This window comes from Cnephaeus nilssonii, assembly GCF_951640355.1.
Source record: "Cnephaeus nilssonii genome assembly, chromosome: 15".
Lineage (NCBI taxonomy): Eukaryota > Metazoa > Chordata > Mammalia > Chiroptera > Vespertilionidae > Cnephaeus > Cnephaeus nilssonii.
Genome location: NC_137086.1, coordinates 10,913,546 through 10,929,590, shown reverse-complemented (window position 1 = coordinate 10,929,590; position 16,045 = coordinate 10,913,546). Strand labels below are relative to the sequence as shown.

The 16,045-nt window shown below is 41.4% G+C and overlaps 1 protein-coding gene across 8 annotated transcripts in view; it reads left to right on the top strand.

Moving 5' to 3' along the window:
* Nucleotides 1-3,847, top strand: part of ASXL2 (ASXL transcriptional regulator 2) — a 79,716-nt gene extending 75,869 nt beyond the window's left edge. For all 8 annotated transcript variants that reach the window (XM_079792718.1, XM_079792719.1, XM_079792720.1 and 5 more), the window contains one exon: nucleotides 224-3,847. In XM_079792718.1, coding sequence (XP_079648844.1) covers nucleotides 224-2,686 — 2,463 coding nt within the window. In that variant the 3' untranslated portion in view covers nucleotides 2,687-3,847. The remainder of the gene's footprint in view (nucleotides 1-223) is intronic.
* Nucleotides 3,848-16,045: the final 12,198 nt, after the last annotated feature.

The following is a 16,045-nucleotide window of genomic DNA, read 5'->3' as shown; positions in this document are numbered from 1 at the left end:
TTTTAAACAAAATTTATATAGAAAAACAATTGGAATTTTATTACAGATGTTATAAATGTATATAAAAATTGTGTTACTGTCTGCATGATTTGGTCTCTCATCAGAAACTTCCCATCTTTGTCACAGGTGTTGTAGTGTTCATCCTATTCTAAAAGTATGTTAATAACGTTTGTTGTTCTTGTAAATGGAAACTAAGCTCTGTTGTTTCCCCTACTTCTTTCAGATCCCGGTCTCCAGAATCTCCCCCATGCTCTTTCCTACATCGCAGGTCTCTCCCAGGGCTCGTTTTCCAGTCTCCATCACTAGTCCTAACAGAACAGGAGCCAGAACTCTTGCCGACATCAAAGCAAAAGCCCAGCTGGTCAAAGCACAGAGGGCAGCAGCTGCCGCTGCCGCCGCAGCTGCTGCAGCCGCCTCAGTTGGAGGGACCATTCCAGGACCTGGCCCAGGGGGTGGACAAGGTCCAGGAGAGGGTGGTGAAAGGAAAACCGCTAGAGGAGGGAATCCAGACTCAGACAGAGTCAGAGAAACTGGAAAGGGCCCCACACTGGAACTGGCAGGAACTGGAAGCAGGGGAAGTCCGAGAGAGCTTTTACCCTGTGGTTCAGAGACTCAGCCCCAATCTGAGACCAACACCCCAGGCCAGCCACAGCCTCTTAGTGTTTCTGGAGCACAACTACAGCAAACCCCCTCAGTGCCTCCAGCATCTGCCCTCAGCGGAGCATGCACAAGTGTCCCATCACTAGCTCACACTAACCCACCCCCACCAACTGTAGGGAAATTGAATATTGAGAAACTGAATGCCACCAGGGCAGCAGCCACAGTGGCCTCTCTTAGCCATCCACAAGGGCCCAGTCATTGCAGGCAGGAGAAGTTACCTTCTGCTCCAGCAGGTCCTGCTCTAATCTCAGGTGCTACACCTGTTCATTTTGCAGCTGACGGCACAGTTGATCCCAAAGCAGGTTGTAGTAAGAATACACCAAACACTTCAGCCTCAGCAGAGACTACTGCCAGGGCTTCAGTGGATAGGACTTCCTCCCCTTTAACATCTTTGTTAATAGCAGCCACTTTAGAAAAGCTTTCCATACCCCAGGTCAGTGGAACTGTAGCACCTCCCGGACCAGTTCAATCCTCAAGCACTTTGCCAGCTATTTCTAGCCTTAAAACTCCAGGAACTTCTTCAAATATGAATGGACCCATTTCACGGCCAAGCTCAAGTATCCCTGCTAATAATCCTCTGGTCACTCAGCTGCTCCAGGGCAAAGATGTTCCCATGGAGCAAATTCTGCCTAAACCACTCACCAAAGTTGAAATGAAAACTGTTCCACTGACTGCAAAAGAGGAAATAGGGATAGGAGCACCCACAGGCACCAACAAAACAGAAAATAGCACCAGAGAGGAAGTTCATGAGAGGCCTTCTCATCCAGCTATACAGCAACTGGGTAAAACCTTGCAAAGTAAGCATCTCTCCCAGGTTCCCAGACCCCTTCAGCTCTTTTCAGGTAAGGATCTGAGGGACTCCAGCATTGACCCGCACCAAGAAGGAGTAAGTAAAACAACCCAAGATCAGATTCTTCAGACTCTCATCCAGAGGGTTCATATTCAGAGGCATAATGTTCTCTCATTTGTGCAGCCCTCCCAGTTCAACTTCAGTCACTCAGGTTTCCAGTTAGAAGACATCTCCACAAGCCAGCGGTTCATGCTGGGCTTTGCTGGCAGAAGGACTTCGAAGCCTGCAATGGCAGGTCACTACTTACTTAACATTTCCACCTACGGCCGGGGTTCGGAGAGCTTTAGGAGGACCCATTCTGTAAACCCGGAAGATCGCTTTTGTCTAAGTAGCCCCACTGAAGCCTTGAAAATGGGATATACAGACTGTAAAAATGAAACAGGAGATAATAGCGACAAAGAAGATACTGATGAGGAAAGTACTGCTGATGAAGAAGAATCGGCCATGGTGAAGGAGGAGCCCCCGGCTTCCCAGAGTTCTGGCAAGTGTGAAGCAAGTTCAGGACCCCACAGTAGAGAAACCCTATCCACTGATTGTTTAGCTAAAAAGAATGTGAAGGTAGAGACACCAGTGCAAACCGCTTTAAACAAGGAGAATTATCTGTTCACTAGAGGCCAAACATTTGATGAGAAGACCCTAGCCAGAGATCTTATTCAGGCAGCACAGCAGCAGATGGCTCATGCAGTGAGAGGTAAGGCAATGCATAGCAGCCCCGAGGTTTTCAGTGCCACTGCTCTTCCTCCACCTGCAGACAGTCCCACTCATCAGCCTCTCCTCCTCCCACCACTGCAAACCCCAAAGCTGTATGGGAGCCCCACACAGATTGGGCCCAGCTACAGAGGCATGATCAATGTCTCCACCTCATCTGACATGGACCATAACTCTGCTGTACCGGGGATGCCTGACTGTGGCCAGGTATCTAGCAATGTAGGTGATGTCATGTCCTTTTCAGTGACTGTCACTACCATCCCTGCTAGCCAAGCTATGAATCCCAGCAGCCATGGCCAGACCATTCCTGTTCAGGCATTTCCCGAAGAGAACAGCATAGAGGACACGCCTTCGAAATGTTACTGCCGATTGAAAGCCATGATCATGTGCAAGGGGTGTGGAGCCTTCTGCCACGATGACTGCATTGGCCCCTCCAAACTGTGTGTCTCCTGCCTTGTGGTTCGGTAACGAGACGAGAAAGAACACACTGTAAAGGAGGCAGAGGAAAGGGTTGACAGGCTGTGTTTTTGCGTCCTTTTGGAATCACAGAAATAAACAAGTAGATTTCAGTTGTCAAGAGACAAACGTTACTTAATCAGGTATACAGAGTACAGATCTTACATTTTAGAGGAAGAGCACCTTGTATAGTAAGTCTAAGTCAAGCAAGACTTTGTGAATTTGTGACAAGTTTGCACTTACAAAATCATGTAAATACGTCACATTTTGTTTTAACATTATTTTCCCAAGTGTTTAGGTAATAATGTATTACTTTTAATTCAAATTTATGGCCTACTTCATGTGACTCTAAGTTTAATGCCATGCATGGTGAAAGGAAGCTTGTTTGCCTTCTGTCCTTTCCTAAGAGGCTGGGAAGAGGAAGGCGTGAACAAAAGGGTCTGGAGAAATGACCTTTTATGCTGATTATGTCTTAACCATCTGCCTGTAGGTTTTATGTGGATTACCCAGCCTTTCCAGAATGTGGATTCAGGGTTTACTAAGTCCCTTTACTTCAGATAGAGTCTTAAGTTCACATTTTTGATAAGGTATTCATTTCACAGCGAGTGCTTCAGACTCTGAAAGCTCTTGACTTGGTTCTTGGCTTCCAGAAGCCAGTACTATTGCCAAGCACACGGTATGCAATTCGTGGGTCCCTGCTGTTGCCTAATCCCGTTCCCCTGCCCTCAGATAGTGAAGGTGGTCCAGGGAGACGGTGCCTCTCTGGCCCCTGGTGTTACCATAGCCCGGGCAGGGCAACAGTTCCCGCAATAACCCAAGTACTTAATCATGGGAGCTTACAACAGGTTTGAAATAATAGTATAAAATGAATAGGAAAGTGTTAGTGCTGGGGTAATTTGAATTACGTGTTTTGTTGGGCAAGGGGAGTAAAGGTATAGAAACAACAAAGATGTTTGGGAAAGATTTTTAACATTAGAAACAAGGCAGCCTCTTTTTTTCCAACACATTACCTAATGTTCTATAGTCAGCTCTTGCTGCAGGTAGAAAGCTCATGAGTGCCACATTTGCCCATTCTGGTAAACCTATTTTGACCTCTCAGGCATCTAAGGAGTAGGGAGTGATACGTTACTTTGAAGACATGTATGCACTCACACATACAATAAAAGTCAGACACTTTTCCTGTTTTAGAAAATATGTCCCATTTTGGATTTCTGCTGTCTATGCACTAGAAATTTTTAATGTGAAGGGGCTTCAGTAAATGGCTAGGGCAGTGGTCGGCAAACCGCGGCTCGCGAGCCACATGCAGCTCTTTGGCCCCTTGAGTGTGGCTCTTCCACAAAATATCACGGCCTGGGCGAGTCTATTTTGAAGAAATGGCGTTAGAAGAAGTTTAAGTTTAAAAATTTTGGCTCTCAAAAGAAATTTCAATCGTCATACTGTTGATATTTGGCTCTGTTGACTAATGAGTTTGCCAACCACTGGGCTAGGGGAACATCTAGAAAGGAGAGAAATTACCTCTAAAACTTTGTTTTTATTCTTTTTTGTGTCCTTGTGTTTTTAAGCCTGTATTTAGCAACTAAAGAATTTTCAAGTACATGTATTTAGGTCATGGTTAAAGAACATTAAAATAAGCCTACCATTTACCAGAATTTGATATTTTAATATCGGGTATTGTCAACGTGCATCATTTGCATATTGATTTCAAGTTTTCTAATTCCAAGTGTGTAAAGTAAAAATACTATAACTAGTACAGTTGTAGTTGTACTTAATATTCAGGATGTGATATTTATAACATGCAGAACAGTGTAAACTTGTTAATTAAGTCACATTCCAGATTAGGAGAAAGTAGCAGTAATAATCTTGGCTTTGCTTCCATTCTGCTACCCTATCTTCCCCTTCCTCCATGTTATACACTCTTAATATTTTCATACTCCCGAAGAGACTCATTATTTCACTATTTTTCATTTTTTGCTTCTGTTTTTTGTGTGGTCCAAGGCAAATAGAGGACTAATATCTATGTTCTTGTTGCAGCCAAGACAATATGTCATTCTAACTTCCCTTTTTCTTCCAGCACACACATAGCTAAGAGAAATGAAAGCTGCAAGGACCCAGGGATAAGGTTTAAGTTCTCCAGCTAAGAACCAGTAACAAACAGAAACCGTGGTTCTGTTCCCAAACTTGCAGTGCCCTGGGAAATTCAGGGGGAACTTGAAAAGACCTAATGCTGGTTAGAACTTCCCATGCCCAGCTTCTGCACTCCCCACTTGAGTGGCAGACTGGAGGTTGGTCTGTGTGCTGGAAGTTGCTGAGAGTTTAGACCTTGACCAATTAGTTACCAATTGGGGTTGATTAATGTGGCTTTTCTTCTTCACAACTTTCCTGAAATAGAAAATGTCTGCTCCGTGGTTCCTTTAAGCTGAGGATGGATAGACTAATCAGGAAAGGAGGAAAGGATCAGGGATATTCAAGTTCATTTAGAGAGCAAACCATACTGTGCCTCTTCATCTTGACCCACGCTCTTGCAGATGGTCCTAAGATTTACTGTTCACAAGGTTTTCTTCAGAAGTAATATAATACCCAACTAATAAAATACCTGCATTTATTACTGCCCCTAAAACAGAAATTGTCAACTAGGTACACTGCCTCAATATTGACCAAAAGAGAGAATAAGAATAGTTCAGTTTTCTTAGATTGGTAGTAAACTGAATACAACCCATATATCAGTTTGTTTGAAAACAGTGGTTTCAAGTTGAAAGCCATTAACTGAATAGAGGAGAAAATTATGATCTTGAAAATAAGGCAGAAGGAACAAGAAAATCATTAAATTATTAAAGTATGGCACTCCAGTACCTTTAAAGCAATTTTTATTTTAGGTTTTCATAATTACTTTACCATTCAAATCAACCTAGTAAGTGCTAAGCTTATTTTTCTGATACTAAGTTGCACTGTTTTGAGTGACTAGTCAGGCATTATGCCTGATGCTTATTATGCCTTCAGGGTGTGCTTCCGATGCCTCCCACTGCAGGTCACCTTGGGGAGCAAGCACTAACAGTATGTCATCTCAGTCTCACTTACGAATATTGAGTCATCTAGTAAAGAGGCTCCCAGAGTCTTAAAGAATTTTGACTAAAATTCTCCATCCTATTCAAGAGAGAATAAAGCCAAATAACCTGGAGTTGTTTGCTCTGCTTTTATTCCTTAACTCCTGTGCTCAAGATACTAAAGCTATCTGTGGTATCCCATGTAACATTTTAAAGAATCAGACCTGACGTGTATTTTTACTTGGGGTAGGAGAAGCATACTTGCATGGGCTGGGAAGGCACACAGATGTAGTTGTTTTAGGAAGTTATCTCATTTAAATAGCCAAAGGAAGACCTCATTGCCTTCCAGGTGAAGGAGTAAATCATACATATTAATGACCTGATAGTCATCATCCTAATTGCTTATTATTGCCATTCTCTGCCTTAGAGTCCTTTAAAAAACTCTTGGGTGAAATGATTTGTTGTGATTAGGGGGTCTTCTCTGATCATTACATTGCTATTTATTTCTAGAACTCACTGTCAGTGAGCAGTGCCAGGATTGTTCTTTGTAACCTAGAAGTTTGATTTCACGACAAGGAGGGAAAGTCTCCCCATTGCATTTATAGCAATGTGCTAAGTAAAAACTTGGCCAAGGGTAGTTTTCAGCTCAATTTATAGACAAGTCCAAAGAGACTGAGAAACATGATGATAGGCAGAGATCTTTCCTACCATGTTTCAATACCTACCTACCTGTTGAAAGAAAACAATAGGTAAAAACATTTCCTAAAGTTGAAGAGCCGCATAGATTATTGGTTACTTTATTTTTATTAATGCTTTACATTTGATACAACTATTAAAGATCAATTTTAAAAATAGCTTTCCAGTAATATATTTTAAGTAATATATATTTTAATATCTATGTAAAAAATAACAGTGGAAGACTGAATTTCTCATATATGGTATGTGTAATGTAGGACCTCACTGTTAAGGCACAAACAATTTCAAAGGAAGTTACTCTAAAGACATTCAGATTATTTCCAAAAAATGCAATAAAGGGGTTGGAGTTTATTTTTTATTTTAAAGGAAAATTGACTTATTTACCACAAGCTATTTTTTTTCCTTTTGGCTATAAGGTTTGTATAGACTGGTTTGGTAAAAGCTAAACTTTTGTGTCTTTTTGCCTTTTTAAAGGAATTGTTAACATTGGAATTGAGGGTATGTACAGAAAAGTTGGTGTCAACACCATTTAAAAAGTCATATTTTTTCACAAATATAGAAAAATCATTTTACATAAGAACTTTAAGTATTTGCAATAAATATATGTATATAGATTGTGTGTATTCGTATATTCTTTTTCATTTTATTAAGTAAAAGATAATTAAAGTGAAAATAAAGACTGGAGTCTTTGGTGAATCTCGAGTTCTGACACGTATCTGAGTGATGTGGGCAAGGGCCCTCAGTTGCCTTATATTACTATTGGGAGAGTACCGCAGGTTGTATAGAGGGGAGTGAAATGAATAATTTTGGTGATAAATCCAGGTAACATTTATTTCAGAACTATAGTAAAAACATTGAATTCTCTCATCTGTCCGTCTATTTTCACCCTTACTGTTCTGTCTCCTGACCACCTAATGTCACTAGGAAAGAAACAAAAACAGTAAAACCCTAGGTGCATCCTTTTTAAAAAACAAATATGCTCATTGTTTGCTTCTAAAACAAAGAATGGTAAGAAAATCTCTCCGGGGAAAATAGGTTTTCCTTTCTCCACACTAGTTAATAATTCATTAACAAACATTCACTGCCAGCACCTTCCAGGCCTAGGGGTGTGTGGAGAAATAATCTCGTGAAGATAATAGAACACTTTCTGTTTCCCATTTTTTCTCCAAGAAATGAATTTCATAGCCAGTTTTATATCCCTGGTTGATCTGGAGAGCTAGGAGAGCTGGGTGAACGTGGATTTTGATCTCCCTAGTGTTAGGAAGGGCATTTGTGAAAATGAGCCAGATGTTAGAAGACATGAATTGAACGTTGTCCCATACTTCAAGATAATCTGGAATCCGGATTAAGAGAAGTAATTTTGTGGTTATAAATACTTAGTTTTAGGATATGCTTGAGGAAACCAAGTGATAACTAGATGGTCTTTGGAAATAAAGGTATGTGGTAGGTAGCCCATTCTTTTAAAATGAATAATAGATTTATAAGGTCAGAATTTCAAGAATATATCTTAATGACCCATGAAATTGACTTTATTGTGTAGTTCACTAGTTCACCCCAAATTTGCTCAGCTGTGGTTATTTTCACTGGTAATAGCATATTTTGGAAATTAACAAGGATACATAGAATGCTTTTTAAAAGAGCCTTACTATTTTTCAAAGATTGAAATTTCCTATATTAGGGTTGCCTTAAGATAGTTTACTAGTAACTGTCCAAAAGAACAGAACTCTAAATCTTTACTGAAAATGCACTATTTCTTAAGTCTCAGGGAACATCTGCATCTCCATAATTCCCACAGATGATAGGAAAGAAGGTGAAGTATTTAAATGTGTGTGAACCAGTCCATGATGACCATTTACAAAGACCTCTCCCCCACCTCATTTCTAGAACATATTTATTATTTAAAAGGGCCTCCTACCTCACTGGAAGGAAAACTTTCATTCAGGTGATGACATCGGAGTCTAAGGTATATTTGGTCTGCAATTGAGAGAGCAATATACCAGGACACAGCTTCAACTTGAATCCTCAAACTTATTGACATCACAGTCTTAGAAACCTGTGTTCATTGCTTTTGACACTACTTGACTACAAGTGGTCTTCCGAAATCAAAATTTGCATACTGTTTCCAGCTGTTTGTGTACAAATGTTATTTGCCAATTCAGATATTTATTGAACCCCAACATGTACTAAGCACTGCGGAGGTTCTGGTAAACAAAAGCAGCCATGTAAATTGTGAAAGGTCTTGCTAACGTAGTAACCATACAGCATATGTCTAGTGCAGGGCTCCAGGAGTAATATATGCTCCGTATTTCCCAAGACATGCTGGAAATTTAATTGCAAATGAATTATGAAATAGAAGCATTTGAGACAGTGAGCAAAACAGTGGCAAACCATGAAGAAAAGAGGCATCGGCCTAGATGAGACAATGTGGAAGTCAGGAGCCATGTTAATTTACCTTTTTTTTGTTTTTGAGAACTTTCATTGGAAGATTTAGTTGCTAGAAATTTTAAGAAGTCTCAGTAATAGCTAAATTGATGAAATAATCAGGCGAAAAGCAATTCCTTTCAATTAATTCCTGTCAGTAAGTCAGTAAAGATGCTTTAGCTTATGTTTAATGAACCCTTCCGAATAACAAGTTGGGTAAGTAACCCAAAAGAAGCTAAAGGGAATTAAAAAATCATACCTTGATCTTCATCTGGTAGCCTGGTGAGAAGGCAGCATATCTCTGAAGGGATGTTGCACCCTCTTTTTTTTTTTTTTCTTCAATACATACAGTGTTCTTTTTTACTCTAATATTGTAGAATTGGCTTTCCCCCTTCTATCTTTAAGTTACAAAACTTGGATTAAAAGAGGCTTCAGCAGAACCCTAGCCCTTTTTAGTGGCCTAAATCCTAATTCTTTAAGACTCTGGTAGAAGGTTTCAAAAGGATGTCATTGTATCTGATCAGTGCTTATTGAATTTTCCTTACCATTTGTCTTTAACCTGTGTTACTGTATGGGCAACTTGAATTCTGTATGCCAAAAACATCCATATTTACCTTTAGTCAAAGAGGTATTAGGTGTATTCCACTGTAAGGTATGTAGTCTCATCTCTGTCCAGGAAGTAGGAGGGTGGATATCCTATATTTTCCTAGTACTTGGAAAAAGATTAAACTAAAGATTGGGCTTCTTTCATACAGACTATAAACTAAGGACTCTCTATACCTCCATGTAGCTTTCAGTTTCAACCTAAAAAGGGAATCTTCTAGAAAGATTTCCTTTTAACAGGAAGGGCAGACAACCTGGAAGAGAGCCAGAGATGATCAGCTGTGGAGAGAGGCTGTGAGTAGATGGTGGGGCTCTCCGGTAGAGTAACTTTAAACTCAAGTTTTTTGGTTCTTCAAACTCAAAAGGAGATGTTTAAAAACATCTGATTTTCATCTTGACTGCAAGCCTTGAGAATGCCTAGGAAAGAAGAACGGTAAACCCAAGATTGGATTTAAGCTAGATTTAAATAAACTTTAAATTATTATTGTTGTTCTTAAAGTTTTGGGTTCCGATAAGATAACGAATTGCCATGAGTGGAACATGGAATTTGATTGGAGGCATTTTGTGGATTTTCAATTGAATTGTGGTGGCAGCTTTAGCCTCCGATCACAATTTAGGATTGTGCACCTGTGTCTGTTAAGTGACCCAGGCATTGGCTCATAAATGCTATTAAACCAACTTCTATCAACACTTAATTTTATTAATTTTAATCATGGGACCTCTATTTAAATATTTAAAATTCAGATTAGCCAAATAAGAAAACAATGCATTAAGTGTTATCAAAATATATGAAGATACTTTAGAACTATTATTTCACACCCAATCTATGCTCTTCCTATGGAAATTGTGGTACATAAAATTTTATGTTTCTTGAATCAGTTTTTATCTTTTTTCAAAAACCGGTGTCTAATGTTTTCAGAAACCTAGAGCTTAGGACTGATGAAGTTGGACTTTGACCCTGAGTCATAAATTTTTTTCATTTTAGGTTTTTAGGCAGTGGCAATTTGAGGACTTCAGTAGTGTCCTTAGCTGAACCTTCATGTAATCACTGTACCTGCTTTAAATTAATGGAATTCTTCCTGAGTCTCAAATTTGGTTTCCCTTTTGTTGCATAAGGAGATCGATTCTGAGCTGGGAAGAACCTGGTCATTTGATCTCTAATAATAAACTACTGTTGGAAGGACAACTTTATTCTTAGAGATTTCACAACATAGAGTCCATGAAAGATCTAGAGTACATGACAAATGACTCTAGAACTTAACACCTTTTTTCTTAGCCATAAGTGCTATGATCTATTCTTCAAAAACCCATCTTAATTCTGTTACTCACTGTATCACACCTGAAGACCTTCACCAGCACCAAGAGAAATCAGAATGGAGGAAAGGACCTTATGTTGGTCTTGTTCACTTTAAAATCTTTGTGCACAGAGGCCTTAGCACTTTGACACATAAAACTGCCTTTTAGCTCCTCACTGTCATCTTTCTTCCTCTCATTTTTAGACTTCCTTTCATTGGTTGTATAAAGCTACCTTCTTCAGAATTGAATGTATAATATTTCTGCACATGGATGAACTGTATTTTATCTTAATGACTCATTTATGTTGAATAAAGGCAAACAATTTTACTCTAGATTGTGCCTTTTCTTTTCCAAAGAAACCAGACATCATGTTGAACGACTTACCTGCTTGTTGCATCTTCCCCTGTGCCTGATGGCACAATTGTCCCTGTGTTCTGGCTAAATTTGGATGCCACGGAGAGTGCTGGTTTCTTCAGGCAACACTTAAGGATTAAAAGAACTCAACACGAGCCAGAAAAAGAGTGTGTGTATTTAAAAAAATAAAAAGCATGTCTATGCTGCAAAGCTACAGAAATCAAAACAGTGTGGTAATAGCATAAATACAGATACACAGACCAATGGGATAGAAGAGAGAGCCCAGAAGTAAACCCTCACATATATGGTCAAATGATTTTTGACAAGGGTGCCGAAACTAGTCAATGAAGACAGCACAGTCTTTTCAATAAATGTTGTTGATATTCATATGCAAGAGAATGAAATTGGACTATTACGCTACACCATATACAAAAATTAACATTAAAAACTCTCAGAACAAAATGGGAAGAGCTTCATAATTCAATTTGACAATGATTTCTTGAGTATGATGCCAAAAGCATAGGCAACAGAAGAAAAAAATAAATTGGATTTCATTAAAAATTGAAAACTTGTGTATCGAAGGACATTATCAATAGTGGAAAGGCAATCTACACCTACAAAATGGGAGAAAATGTTTATACATTCTAAATATTTATTATTAGAAATACGATTTGCAAACATTTTCTCGCATTTTGTAGGTGTAGATTGCCTTTTCACTATTGATAATGATTCCATTACAAAAGAAAAACCAATTAAAAATGAATGAAGAACTTGAACAGACATTTCTCACAAGCTATATAAATGGCCAATAAGCACAGGGAAAGATAGATGCTCAACATCCCTAATCACTAGAGAAATGCACATCAAAACCACAATGAGATACAACTTCACACCCAGTAGGATAGATGTTATCAAAAAACAAGTAGATAGAAGTGTTGGCAAAGGTGTAGAGAAATCGGAACACTTGTGCATTGCTGATGGAAATGTACATATTTGTATATCTTTGTACCAATACCGCTTTATCTCAATTACCGTGGCTTTACAAAAGTGTTAGTCCTCCAGCTTTGTTCTTTATTTTCAAGGTTGGGTAGGCTATTTTAGATTCTTTGATTTCCACATGAATGATAGAATCAGTGGTCAGCCTCTTTAAAAAACAGGACTTTGGGATTATTTAAGGTATGGATCAGTTTGGAGAGACTTGAGATCTTGGTATTTGCCATTGATCCATCTTTTCAGTTATTTACATATTCTTTAATGTCTCTCAACGTTGTCGTGTAGGTTTCGGTGAACAGATCTTTCACATCTTTTGTCAGATTTAACTTTTTAAAAAATGATACTGTGACACTTTAAAAAAATTTTTTTTAATTCACTCAACTTCTGATGTTAATTGATGGACAGGAACATCCAATTTATATATTTTTTAATTTTTATTGATTTTGGAGTGAGAGAAATATCCACTTATTTATGCATTCTTTGGTTGGTTTTTGAATGTGCCCTGAGTGGGGATCAAGCCCACAACCTTGATGTGTCGGATGATGCTTTAACCCAGTGGTCGGCAAACTGCGGCTCGCGAGCCGCGGTTTGCCGCTCTGTTGACTAATGAGTTTGCCGACCACTGATAGACTTTTTTTTTTTTAAATATATTTCATTGATTTTTTACAGAGAGGAAGAGAGAGGGATAGAGAGTTAGAAACATCTATGAGAGAGAAACATCGATCAGCTGCCTCTTGCACACCCCCTACTGGGGATGTGCCCGCAACCAAGGTACATGCCCTTGACCGGAATCGAACCTGGGACCCTTGAGTCCGCAGGCCGATGCTCTATCCACTGAGCCAAACCGGTTTCGGCAGACTGATAGACTCTCGATTCCAATAATTACAGGCTGTTGTTGTTCCTTGTGATTAAGCCCCTATCCCAGTGGTCAGCAAACTCATTAGTCAACAGAGCGGCAAACCGCGGTTCGCGAGCCGCATGTGGCTCACGAGCCGCAGTTTGCCGACCACTGCTAACCAACTGAGCTACCTGGCCAGCGCTCAGTTTTTATGTTTATACTGATGTTGCTACACTCATTAGTTTTAGTGCCTGTGAGATAGAGATTATCATGCTTGTTTAGCATAAAGAGCTGAGGCTCAGAGGGGATAAACGGTCCTCGGTCACCTAGCTAGTTAGTGGTAGAGTTGGGGGTGGAACCCCATTTCCTGAATCCTGGACACAAGCCACTGCCTCCCTTCTGAGAAAGGGGGCGCATGCTCTGGCACGGCTGTGGCTGGCCTGCTTGATTCTGCTCCCCTTCTGGCACTTACCATCTATTAGGGAGAAATCCCAGCCTTCTTCAGGGGAAAGGAAGCTCTGCAATTAGACTAAGTATAGTCTGGGAGAGGCTGCGTCTCACTTGGACTAATTATCCTGTCACCGACCCGAAGAACAAAGAGTGAGGAATTTCCAGGCCCCATCATTTCCATTCCTCTCACTGGCTTGGGCTTCCACGCAATCGGCCTGACCTGCGGGCCTGGAGGCAAATGCTCAGGGAGCAGACGTGCGTGCCGGCTGACCGGCTGACCGGCTGACCGAGGAATGTCTGGCTGCCAGAAGCCCCAGGGAAGAGGATGCTGCTTCCACCTCCAGCACAATGGCCCTATTTAGAGCTGCAGGGGGACTGGCCTGGTGAGCGATCCCTCAGTCCTGGAAACGCCCAGTGAGACAGAGAACAAGGAAAGGTCCTCAGTGGATACGCAGCCGACAGCTGCGTAATGTGTTGATAACCCATTCTTGCAAAGCCCTCCTTGTTCTCCCACCTAACAAACACTCACTGAGCACATGCCCTGTGCCAGGCATGTGGGGAGCTTATTCAGTATCACACTATAAGGCAACCAGCAGAAACTCTCACTGAATTTCTAAGGAGTTCAAAAGCAAAGTGGGGGGGGGGGGGGGCTGGATGGAGGAGGACTGAGGCGGGTGTGGGGTTGTGGGGGAATGGGGACATCTGTAATATTGTCAGCAATAAAAAAAACACCAAAGTTGGAGAAATTCAAGAGAAGAAAAGGTACTTTGGGGGTAAAGGGAGGGAGGGGAAGAAAGAGAGAGGGAGAAGGAAAGAAGGGGGGAGGGGAGAGAGAGAGAGAGAGAGAGAGATGGATTGGATCGGGGCCAGGGATCAAACCTGCAACCCAGGTACGTGCCCTTGACCAGGAATCAAACCCATGACCCTTCAGGTGCTCTACCACTGAGCCACACCGGTCAGGTTTTATTATTGAAGGCTACTATGTCAGGGGCAAGTTTAAACAATGAAATATCGTCTTAGGAAGCTTTCATGAAAATCTTGTTTACATTAGGGAGGTACTATAGAACACTTGGCGTCTGCCAGTAACAGATCTTTTTAAAGCATGAAGAACGATGCTTAAGCGAACACAAAATTCTGTTAACCACAAGTATCACAAGTGATTCTGATTAATTTGTTACTTTCTGTTGAGGATGAGTTTTATGAGCGAGGCATAACATCTGCAGGTGGGCTCAGACAAAGAATCTGCAACAGCACATTTAACACCTGCAGCGAGTTCCAAGTAGAATACTGCGTTCGCAAAGGGTGGTTTGCACATTTCAGATCAGATGTTGGCACATTTTAAAACCAAATCTCATTTCTAAGAAAAGGCATGTAGCTTGTTCAGCCAATGGGACGTGAAATACGGAGTTCAAAGGATTCACATTGTAGCCTGAGTCATCATCCAACCCATATGAGTGGGAACATGATTCATACATCCTGTGCCTGGTACCAATGGATAGTCAAGCTTCAACAGCACCTACTTGGTGATAATTCACTGTGACAAGGTGATGGGAATGGAAAATAGTCTTGAATTTCACACACACACACACACACACACACACACACACACACACACCCTAGCTTTGCCCCGTAGGGGTATGCTGTTTCCACATAGGATTTTGCTTCAGGGCCCAGCGATGAGACAGGAGCTGCCCAGGAGCCGGAGGACAGAGAAGGAGGCCAGTGTGCGTGCTTTGGGAAGGGGTATAGGAGACAAAGAGGTAAGCTGAGGCTGGAAACCTGGACTCTTGAAGTGGAGAAAGTTAAAACTGGCCATTTTATTCTTTCTGTGCTTACTAGTCTGTCCGTCCCCGCTCCCCGCCCCCTCCACTTCCTCTCTCCCTTCCTTCCTCCATTTCCTTCTCACTTCATTTCATTTTGCCTCACTCTCCCTCGTCCTCGGGTTTCTCCAGGACGGTATTGCTTTGCTGCACACAGAGGAGAAAACTATCAGATCAGAGCCAGTCACTGTGGAAGTCCGGGCTGCCCTACAGACCAATTGGCCTAATTATGCCCAGACAACTTTTAAAACATTTGAAACAGGAAGAAAGACCACCAGGTGAACCGAAAGCTTGGGTCCGACGGCCTTGACCTATCTTGGTAGGGTTACCGAAGGGTAAAAAAGGTAAGTTCCTTTGCAGGACCTTCTGTTGGAAAACTTCTTTCTGTAAGAGAACCAGCCCAACGTAACACTCACCAAATGCAGGTACAGCGCTCAGTTCTCTGACCACAGAAGCCCAGGCCCATCCTCTGCCCCGACAGCCTCCCCGGCGCCCCCTGGCACACAGGCGAGGGGCATGGAGCGTATAGCTCAGAAGGGCCCGCTTTTCTAAGACTCACAAGGGTGGAGTGTGTTTCTCTCCCTTTGCTGCCAGAAATAACTGATTGTGAACTAAACAGGTCCCCCCTGGGCTACAGTTTCTGGCCTTGGCGTATTAAAATTTGGGGCCAGGTGAGTGTGTCCTGGTGCTGTCCTGTGCATTGTAGGCTGTTCAGCAGCATCCCTGTCCTTCACCCGTAGATCCCAGCAGCACGCTCCCAGCCCTCAGGTTATGAAAACAAAAGAATGTCTCCAGACATTGCCAAATGTCCCCTGGGCAGCAAAACTGACCCCTTTTGGGAACCATTTCTTTAGAAAAG